At 40.3% G+C, this 11,094-nt stretch overlaps 1 protein-coding gene across 3 annotated transcripts in view; it reads left to right on the top strand.

Annotated features, from left to right (window-relative positions):
- Positions 1 to 5,796: 5,796 nt before the first annotated feature.
- XRCC5 (X-ray repair cross complementing 5) overlaps positions 5,797 to 11,094 on the top strand; it is a gene marked incomplete at its 3' end in the record, with an annotated part of 45,618 nt that continues 40,320 nt past the window's right edge. For all 3 annotated transcript variants that reach the window (XM_082764138.1, XM_082764137.1, XM_082764136.1), the window contains exons 1-5: positions 5,797 to 5,848; positions 8,286 to 8,399; positions 8,999 to 9,182; positions 9,546 to 9,594; positions 10,842 to 10,964. In XM_082764138.1, coding sequence (XP_082620264.1) covers positions 5,834 to 5,848; positions 8,286 to 8,399; positions 8,999 to 9,182; positions 9,546 to 9,594; positions 10,842 to 10,964 — 485 coding nt within the window. In that variant the 5' untranslated portion in view covers positions 5,797 to 5,833. The remainder of the gene's footprint in view (positions 5,849 to 8,285; positions 8,400 to 8,998; positions 9,183 to 9,545; positions 9,595 to 10,841; positions 10,965 to 11,094) is intronic.

Below are 11,094 nucleotides of genomic sequence, written 5' to 3'. Positions count from 1 at the left end.
AGCTTGGAAAGAGCCTTGTGTAGCAGCTGAATGCTCCCTGTCCCCTCACACAAGCTGGCTGAATGGATAGGGAACAAATCCCTGTGCTACAAGGATTAAATTGGACCATTAGCTAGAGCATGTGTGGGCATACACGTGTGTTGCTGGTGGGGGGGCTTCTGGGGAACAGGGAGGGTCCTAAAGGCTTGTGCTGCTGTATCCACAGAGCCAATCTGTCACGCAGTGAGTTATCTTAGCTATTTTGTCCAGAACAATGTCCCTGCAGGAAAGTGCTTTCCAAAAACACCACTGCATTGGTAACGGCAACAAACAAAACTTTACAGCACAAGAGAGGCGAGGAAGACTGTGAAACCAAGAGCATGGGGAGAACAAGATGAGATTTGGCTTCTGAGATAACCCAGTAGTAACCAATACAAGATTCCTGGGCAAAACATTGTTTTGCTACACCCTATACAGCAGCCAGTGTTTTCTCTTGCTTTTTAAGGTGCCAGTTCTTTTTATTGGCATCCACTCTGTACTTTTGTACCTTTTTTGTACCTTTTCCTAAAAGGCTGACTTTATTATTATTTTTTTTTTTTTTCCAAACACTCTTATACTTTTTTTTTTTTTTTTTTGCTAGGTTTTTGCTTTTCCCAACACAAGAGTATTTGACATGAATTTTCAGGTCCTCTCCAGGAACCCAGGTGCTCTGGGCTCCAAACTATTTCTCTTCTGTATTTTTAGCCCAACTATTTATATTTATTTTAAAGAAAATCAGACTTACACTGCTGATAGTCTTCTAAAACACAGCAAAGAAATCACATGCTGCAACAACTAATCCAGAAAAGTCTGCCAGAGTGAGTAGAAACACGTCTCAGGTTTTCAGTCACTTAGCAGTGTGAAATATTTCGCCTCTTGTGATACCAGGCTGAGTGGGCCTTGCATGATGTCCTTTAGAAACGCTTTGGCTAATCCAGCGATTTAGAACTCATGAAAACATCCTGAATTTAAGATTAATAGATTTAGATGTAGGAAGAAATTTTTACATTGACTTTCCAAAAAATAAATAAATAAATAAAATAAAAAGTTTGTATCTTTACATTTCATTTTTTTTTTTTAATATATTTATCGTCTGATTTTTGTCATACCTTTATGCAGAAATTCCTTTTCTGACTTTGGTTGTTCTTGCTGGGTGCTGAGTTCTCCAGGCTGTGGTGCTTCATCTGCCCAGGTGACTGAGCTCAGGTTGCCCTCCAGTGGCTGAACTGAAAAACAGAGGGAAAAAAAATACAATTTTTTCTCCTGCCGTATAAATACAACCAAAAGAAATTTGTACGTCGTGAAGGTACAATGGCAGATACTGAGAAGCTACATCTTGACAATTTTAACGATATCCATACAAAATTAATTCCTCCCCCCCATGTTTCTCACAGGTATGTGTTCCGAAGCAATCTTCGCTCACGAGAGTTCACGCTATACCTTCTCTGACTCATATTTTGCCAGATTTGTATTGTGGGGCATGCAAAAGCATTTAACTAGAATCCAATCCAGCATCTTGATTAGCCCTCATATTTCAAAGCGTGGTCAAACCCCTTTTATCGCAGCTCACGCAAAGCAATCTCCCAATAATACATACCACTGTAACATCCCAATGCTTCACAGAAATACCAATTATTTGTTTGTTTTTGGCAATAGCATGTGACATAAATCCCAATGAAGTCATATGTGGCAACAAAGGCACATGGATTTTAAAAGGCATAAATATCTTTGAAGTGCCCCTTTGAGCTAATTTTTCAGAATGCAACTGATTTTTATTTTTATTTTTTTTTTCCAAAATTTAGCATAATTTAGCATTTTCTGTGTTGAAAATAAAGCTCTTTTTGTGAACACCTGCTCAGCATGTTTACAGATCTGACTGATATCTCAGACTAAGCACTAAGAAAATACGACTCACATAACCAGTGCCTACTGGCAAGAAACAGGGGTGCCAGTGATTTGTAAATCAGAACATTAGCAACCTGTTGAAGGAAATCAGAGAATTTCTTTCTTCAAGCATCCTTCAGCTACCACAATCATAAGAATTTCCTCTTTCCTACTACATCTTCTAATTTCTCTAAAAAATGAGCCAAGTCCCAGGACTTTTTAGTGCACAGCACAGAACATGAACACGTATTGAACGAGGCTATGGCATTATAGGACAATAAAGTACCTGCTCCCATAGTCAAATCAGTATCACAATATATAAACACAAAGCATTTGATTAAAGTTACAAGAGAAGTTTTAATGTTAGAATTTCTCATTTCTTGGAGCTAGGTCTCATAATATTAAAATTCTCCTTACTCATTAAAGAAAAAGGCACTAAAGCAATCAAAGTTAAGCAGTTGAAATTCCTTTATATCATCTTTTCCTGACACGGGTCATTAGTTGGGCTGAAGCCTTGGGATCCACAGCATAGGCTTCTGCCACTTGAGCTAATTCAATAAATCCCAAAAAGGGATTCAACAGGAAAAGAGTAAGTGGTACTTAAACAGCAGAGGTGTTCTCAGATCAGCTGAGCCAAGTGAGTTTCATTCAAGGCAAATATAAAACAGCCTAAAGCAATCTCACTGTTAATAATGATTTTCCTTAAAAAGAGAGGGTAGGTGAGATCACAAGTTTAACATCTACCTTTAAAAAGGATGGGGAGAGAATATGTGATATTGGTTAATGATGCTGAACTGAGGGGGATAGCAAGCATGGTGGCAGAGATTAGAACTAAAATCTTCACAGGTTTCATAAGTGCTCTAAAAGAAAAATAGAACACAACTTGTTAGGAAAATGTGCTATTCTTTGGGAATTACTAACATCAGGTGGAAGAACTGCTGGATGGGCAGCAATTCTTCAGAATAGTGCATGCATTTTACAGAAGATTGTTGTTCTCAATGTGAGTCCATGGTAGTGTGAAAAGCAAATGTTGTGTGGGGCAAAATGGGTTGTAAACAGAGCTAGCTTGTGATTTCACACTTTCCTTCTCTGTGGCGCTTAGTAAGGCCTCTGCTGGCATACTCCATCCAGTGGAAGCTTTTGCTTTGCTAAAAAACTGTGCATTAACTGAGAAATCCAGGAAAGAGAAAGGGACTGGTTAAAGGGAAAGAGGAGGCTGTAAATTCAGCAGTGATTCTTCTACTTGCCACAGTCTGGGAGCCCTTAAGCTAGAATGTACTTGGCAGGATACGCTAAATCAATGCATTCTTGTTGCTTATTATGTCTCCTCATCACATTTTCCTTCCCTTTCTTTTTTAAGGTGAGGCTGGATGGTATAGTACAATCCCTTCTATTTTGCTTTCTAATTCTCCTAGCACAATAATTTATCTGTGTTTCCTAGTCAAATCGTTTCCTTTCATTGCATGAACTAAAATGGAAATGGACTGAGCAGGTAGACCAACAGATGGGAACTGTTAAATCCCCACTTAAAAAAAAAAAAAAAAAAAAAAAAAGAAAAAAAAGAAAATCCTTTATGACAGGTGTAGTTCTGTAATGTGCCAAGTGTTTGTCAGTCATAGCCAGGCAGAGGACAGGCCCTGTGGACTTGCAGCAGGGTTAGAGCGTGAAGTGAAAGGCTGTTTTTTCTTAAGAGTAAAACCAGTGTTTGAGGTCTTTTCCCCGCAGGTGCTTCCCACAGAAGCAACTAAGCAAACTCTGTGCCTGAGGTTTGCACCTCTGAGGAAGACCATCAGCAATCACTGATCAGCCATCATAAATACTGGTGCTGGTCTGCAGCACAGATCCGGCTTGTGCCTGCAGGCGTTTGGAAAGACCTCTTGAGGGGAAGGCAACAGTGCATACCTCGTACTATTTGTGAAGCTGCAGTGCAGGAAGATGCTGACAGGTGCCTTGATGCTCTGTTTTGCTTTGTGTGTCAATTTCCTGCATGCTTCATGTTTCAGATTGTTTCCTGAAACTGATCGGTATCACTGTCCTTGCACTCCTTCCTTTCTGCCCTTAGGAAATTCAGTTCTTAATTCCTGTTAGTGCCCACCTCTACCTATGCAGTCATTACCTATGCCTCTCCTGGCTTCAACGTTAATTCTTCCATGGAAAGTTTTGGTTTGCGTATGTATTTCAATAAAACTATTGGGCTAGATTCTAGAAGGCTACAGTATTGCCCTTTCTACCAGGTGTTTATCCAAAGTTTTACTCTGCCTTTCTCCCTCTTGGAGCCAATGCCTACAAAGTCATCTTTCTGCTTTTACATTGAACCCATTCACGTTTGTGCAGAGCCGTCATGAGCAGCTGGGTCCCAGCTGCAACTCTCTGGATAATACAATCCTTCTTGTAACAAAACAGGGAAGCCATTTTCCTTATTGTCTTGTAACATCAAGCGAAGTTAAACACAAGACAGACTCCTTGTTGCTGCCTCCTGAGAGTGCGCTCGTTTTATCCAGGCTGCTTTTTGCAAGAAGAAAAGTAACCAAAAAAGAGAAAGTATAGAAATGAGCGAGAACCTCACTGGGACTGAGGTCTGACACACTTTGTTGCAAAGGAGATTACGGTTGATCACCCTACATGCTGAGACCTTGGAGACTTCACATATTTATTATTTATGCCCGGAGACCGGCATTCTGTAAAATGGAAATAGCCGATTAATCACAAGCATCTTTTGGCAAGCATTTACAAGCAAAGATCTTCAGGTCTTAATCCAGGCTGACAAAGCCCCAGTGTCCCCAGATGGAGTTCATTAATCAAATCTGATAATTACCTATAAGGGAGCACTTTGCAGACTTGCAAAGGTAAAAGGAAATGGGGATTAAAATTTGTCTCAGAAATTATCAGCCAGTTTTCCTTTGAATGTTGGAAATATATCTGAAGAAGTTTGGCAGTATGGAGGTGTAAAGGGGGAATGTTTGGTTTTATTGTTTGTATATTTTATCAAGAGGGTTGTAAGGCCCCATTTATGCCAGATTGAGAGCTAATGCATTAGCAGATCACAGATGGAGTTTCGTGGTTACAGGTTCGGTTCATATTTACCTTAGTTTTATTCCAATTTTATAAGGGAACAGAATGCTGTACCTGGGCCAGGCGCTTCAACCTTCCTGAAAAGCATTTGCAAAAAAAAAAAAAAAAAAAAAGTTTCCTAGTTCATGCCCAAATTAAGTTTCTTTGGGTAACATTTGCAATAACTGTGCTAGCTTTGAGAGCTTGGACCAAAGCCTGGGATCCAGCTCTTGTGTCAATGCTAGGATTCAGGGATGACTGTAAAGGGTTTTGTGACAAACATAAAATGTTTGTCACATTGCCAAGCTCCTCTGTTCCTTTGAAGAGAGAAATCTCTCAATAAGCACCGGTATTTATAAAGCATGCTGCTGTCAGAAGGTGAGGTGTGATTTTATTTATTTATTTACTTATTTATTTTTTACTCCAGATACCATTCAATATGAAAAGGAAGTGCTTGCCTTTGTAGGGTGAGTGTTCCGGTATAAGGTTTTTAATGTGTTTGTGGGAGATTTTTGTAGCTATATTAATATCATCGCTTCGCACGCTGTTTTGAGAATAATTTTGGACAGTGTGGGACTTTATTTTTTCTAAATACACTGATGATGATACTGTCACAGCCAGTGCCCGGCCCCACAGCCCCGCGCCGCCTCTCCTCAGCGGGCTCGGGCTCGGCCCCGCGCCGCGGCCAGCCCCACGGGGACATTTTGCGAGACACCGGGAATTTCCCTAGGAGAAAAAAAAATAAATAAATAAAAACACGAAGCCTCACGGAGCCACCAGGCCCCGCCTGTCCCCTCAGCCCCGCTCTGGTCCCCGCCCGCAGCTGGGTGGCGCTGCCGGGGGCCGGGAGCTGGGCACGGCGCAGGGCGGCCGGGACAAGATGGCGCGCAGCAAGGTGAGGGGAGAAGGGGGGGGGCGGCCGCGGCTGTGAGGTGTCTGCGGGCTTTTCGGTGGGGGCTGCCTCTGAAATCGCGGCTGCTGCTGGTGGTACGACGCTAATTCGGTGCCCTCGGAGCGCGGGTGTGGTTATAGCAGCTGCCGGTGCTCCTCCTGAAATAACAGGGAGGGTTTTTGCCGTGCTACGGAAGCGTGCGAGGGCTGTTGGAGAAGGCTGTGCTGTGGTCTCGCTTGTGGCGGCAGCCTGGTGTCTCAGTCGGTGGTGCTAAAGTGATGCAGCACCGAGAGGTTGGAGGCAAAGGGGGGATTCTGTTGCTTTCACCCGGAGTGAGGCAGGCTGGTACACCTGAGCTAGCATCAGTGTGGTCCTACAGTGCCACATCCCGAGCATCGTACAAAGGTAGCTTAGTGTCCTGCACCCGAAAATGGCAGTCCTGGATGCTCAAAGATACCCAAAGACAGATTAATAACGGATGAATAGACATACAGAGGAGGATTACTGAAAATTTCATGTGTTCAAGAGCCCTGTCCCCTTCCTGAAGAAGGATTATCCATTGGGGCAGAGCTCCGCTTTCAGAAGAGCGTGCTGGTGGTTGGTGCCTGAGCGTTTCCTTTCCTGCAAAACCATAGCTCACCAAGCAGCCCCTGCTCAGCTTCTTTGCTTTCATCTTTCTAGCTGTAAAAAGCATGTTACGCTTTGGACAGCAGGGTTAATTCACCTGTGTCTTAAGGCAGGACAGCAACAAGCAGAGCGTGTGCAGTTACTGAAGCTGGGGGAGTAGCACAGCCTCGGTTACTGCTCCTATTCTGCTCTTGGCCTCTGCAGACCTGGCTGCCTCAGACATTAATTCCTGGCTCCCAGGCAAGCTCCCAGTGAAGGCAGAGTGAGCAATGGGGTATTGAGACAGGTATAACCTGCTAGATGACCTGCTGCCGAGCCTTATTTCCTTCCTCCCCGTGTTTCGTGCAGTGTATGTGAAGGGAGCTAAAGAAATGCTTATTAAAATGACAGGAGATGTACACGGTGTATTTTGGGAAAAGGAGAAAGATAAAATAGTTTGAGAGCTGCTAATGCAAAGTATTAAACAACTAAACTGGGCAAACTGTTCCTATAAGTTAGTATTTTAAAAAATATATCTCTTTAGGGGACATAAATAATCAGGGCTAAATGTTTAAAAGGTTCTTGTGGGGCCATGCAAACTAGGTGAGGCCAACCCTTACCATCTTTTGTGGCTATTCATCCCCTCTCCAAAAGCACTCTATACGCTTCATATCTCTTGATTCTCAATGTTCTGCTTTATTGCTCACAACCTTTTTGGCAGCTTCACTTCATAGAGACGTGTATGCATTTTGTTTGAAGCCAGTTCCTTATTTTAAAATACTAGGTACTATGTAAATTTCCTGCATTCCAGCAAATGATTTTTTTTTTTTATAAGCAGTATAATTTAAGCTATTTGCTGTCTACTAGGTAAGATTTTGGCATGTTTTTAAAGAACCATGGTTTAATCAGTGGCCACAGATATGAGCTGGCCTGTTGTCAGTATCTTTGGAGATGCAGGGCATAGTTTTGCTGAATTCCTCTTGTAGCTTCATTTAGCTGGATTGTAAAATTATGTAGATTAAACAAGGTAAGTAGAGTCTGTTAAAACTTCAGGGGAAATTAACAAAGCTAGCTGAATGGACAACACGCTGCGGACAATTTTAATAAATGTTGAACAACAGAACTCAGAAGAATCAATTTGATTTTATTTGTATGCTAGTTTATAAATTAGTTAAGGAGAAAACGTAAGCATTGTTGCATATAGTTCAGTTAAAGCAGTGATCAGAAATGCAAATATGTGTGCTGGCTGGTGGGATTTAAACCCCTAAGTTGAAATGGGAATTTGTTCTTGTAATGTGTTAAGAGTACCGCTGTGTGCTGCAGGCACTGGTGCTCACTGCAGAGACACCTCCAGTAGCAATGAGTGTTCTGGCTCTTGCTGGAAACCCTGGGAGCACATTCATTTTTGTGTTCTTGAATTAGATCAAGCAAGTTTGTATTGTGTTGTGTGGATATACTGTGTTGTGCTGGTAACACTCAAATGAAGCATCTCTGATTTATTTGCTGGTGAAGAAGAGCCTTTAGAATCTGTTATGCGTTCGTGGGGTTGAATAGAATTTGCTCTTATTGACATCTTATTGTGTAAGATAGGATTTTTCGTATTTTCCATCGAGATACCTGGAATGTGGTACAAGATTAAATGATTTGCATTTCAGTGTAGTTGTATTGGTCCTGTCCTCCAGCATTGGGGCACGTTAATAGTTACTGTAAAAGGAACCAGTAGTGAAGTAGTTTGATCATTTTTATATTTTGTATAGTCAAGGATCTGAACTAACCCCTCCATGCTTATAGTGGCCCTCTTACATTCTTATTTGCTATTGTGTTTCCTTTCTAGGCAGCCATAGTGCTGTGTCTGGATGTAGGCTTTACAATGAGTAATTCTTATCCTGGCGAGGAGTCTTCACTTGAACAAGCCAAGAAGGTTATGACAAAATTTGTGCAGCGACAGGTATTTGTGAATTTGCAGAAGTGTAAAGGAAAAAAAAAAAAAGAAAAGGGGGGGGCAGGGGAGGGAGAGAACCCACAATCAACCAACCAACCAAAACAAAAACCTGGTAAAAAAGGAGAGGAAACAATGACATCAGTGAAGTTATTTTTCTCATTTAGTAATAATTGAAATATATGAGACATGAGCAAGAATTACTTGTTTTTCATGTAGAAGTAACAGTGCTCTTTCAGCTATACTTTTATGGGTGAGACATGGCAGTAGAAATGGCCATTTCTTTTTTAGGTTGGGGATAAAAACAGCTGTTTGTCTAAAATATTTCATCATTCATTCTTAAGATTTACCACAGTGAAGACTCACCTCAAGAAATGAGTCAACCGATTTTATGTGTTTTATCCCAGACATGCTCATGTCAGTCTGTTAGCTTAATTTTATCTAAATTAGTGATCTCCCTGTAGGATTGCATTTTGGTAGGATGGAACCGAAAGGTAAATCCACTGTACTTGCTGTTATTTTAAAATCAGCTCAGCTTGCTGTCTGTCTAACATAGATGTGTATGAATCTGTGTTCTTATATCTGTATTGAATTTTCTCTCCTTCCAGGTTTTTGCTGAGAGTAAAGATGAAGTCGCTGTAGTTTTGTTTGGCACAGATGGTACTAGGAATGGCCTTGCCAGTGAAGATCAGTATCAAAACATTACTGTACATAGGTCACTAATGCTACCAGATTTTGATTTGCTGGAAGACATTCAAACTGTGATTCAACCAGGCTCTCAACAAGCAGATTGTATCCTTTTGTTGTAGAGCACTTGAACTGACTCAGCTAAGTAGGAGACTGGAAGTCAGTGCTGTAAATTGGGTTCAGGTTTGCCTCCTCACTGTCAGTTAAACTCAGGTCCTGCATCAATCTTTTTCCTGTTTCATCAGATAAATGGGGAAGAGACAAGATTGCAAACCAGACAGGTCATATAGGAACCTCTTGCACAGTAGATGTTTGAAGAGTCTGAACTCAGAGCATTGCTTATTACCTAAAATGCATGTTTGTCAGTGCTGGGGGAGGGAACAGTGAAAACAGAATATAGCTTCATAGATGGAACAATTTTGTGACACAATTCATGTTCTGAATGAGATTTTTCTTAATTTTGCTTAGTTCTGGATGCAATTATTGTGTGTATGGACTTGCTTCAGAAGGAAACCGTGTAAGTATGTAGTGTAAAGGCCTTTACAGAATTCTGAACTTGCAATTTGGAGTTGATCAGATTTCTTTTATTAAAGTATTGTGTAAATATGAAAAATTTGTTTTGTTTTAAATTAACCAACCAAATAACACACTACACTACACAACTCTGTCCTTGAAGAATTCCCAGGAGACATCTAGCTTCTCTGGATAATCTTTGATTCAATTGGGAGCTTTTCAGTAAGATTCATGAGATAACTAACGCCATTATACAAGGCACTAATGCTTCACTTAAATAGCATTGCTTTTCTTGTGATGTTTTAATAAAAACAGTAATTCAGATGTTAAAAAGTACAGAAAAGCACTACCAAATTTATAGAGGCGGAGGCAAATCTTACAAAGAAAAAAGAAAACAAAACTAGAACAGTGCATTCAGCCTAGCAAAATAAAGGCTGTTGGAGATAATGTAACTGTTTGTAAATACCCAGCATGTAGGAGATAAATGTGCAAGATAAACATTGTTTAAACTGGAGGAAAACGTTGGCACAAGAACAAGTGTTACAGAATTGTCAGCAAATGTATTTAGACTAACTACCAGCGGACTGGTGTTCCGATAGGAGTGCAAGGAAGGGCAGAGAATCTTTTTCTTAAAAAAGAGATTGAAGACTGCTGATAATACTGAATGATCTAATTGTGAATGCAGAGGACTGTACTCTGTGAAGCAAGTTTGTATTTTTATGAATAAAGTTAATCTGCATGGAAAGATGTATCAATCTAACAGTTAAAGTTGAGCCTTAAATTAAAATGATGGTATTTATAGCAGTGTAACCTTGAATACCTATGGAACAACTGCTTTTATTACCTTGTGGGTAAGTTAAGCAAGCCTGTTCCATTTTCACAAGGACAGATTTACAGCTGCAAAGGAAATAACCAATAAAATCAATAAATACTCTAATGCATTTTATTAGCATCGTACCTTAATTGTTGAAAATTGGTAGAATTCCACTCACTTAGAAGTAGTGATGTGCAAAGTCATAGCACAAGAATCCTGAGTTTTGGGGGTAAGAGTGTGCTGGGGGAATAATATGAAAGTGTAAACTTACCCTAAATGATAAGAAAAATGAAATAGCAGCTTCTTCCTAGTAGTTGTTGTTGTTGTTGTTGTTACAAATATATTATTATAGTTTCATTTTTTGTAAGCAAAGAATTAAAAAAGGCCTTCTAGATAATACTTCCAACATACGTAAATGTTCTTTTTTGTATTTTAAGAGGAAAGAAATTTGAGAAGAGACACATTGAACTGTTCACAGACCTTAATAGTCCTGTCAGTGAGGATCAGCTGGAAATTATTGTTGCTAATTTGAAGAAAACAGGAACTTCACTTCAGTTTTTGTAAGTATGGATTTAGCTGTTATACAGAATGCCAGTTTAAAGGGAACTAGTTATTCTTTTTAATGATGATCTGGTGATCATTTGGTATGTTGTTTCTATAGAGTACCAAAATGCAATATGCTTGTTATAA

Source organism: Aythya marila, assembly GCF_965140915.1.
Source record: "Aythya marila genome assembly, chromosome: 6".
Taxonomy (NCBI): Eukaryota; Metazoa; Chordata; class Aves; order Anseriformes; family Anatidae; genus Aythya; species Aythya marila.
This window is presented reverse-complemented; position numbering and strand designations above follow the sequence as displayed.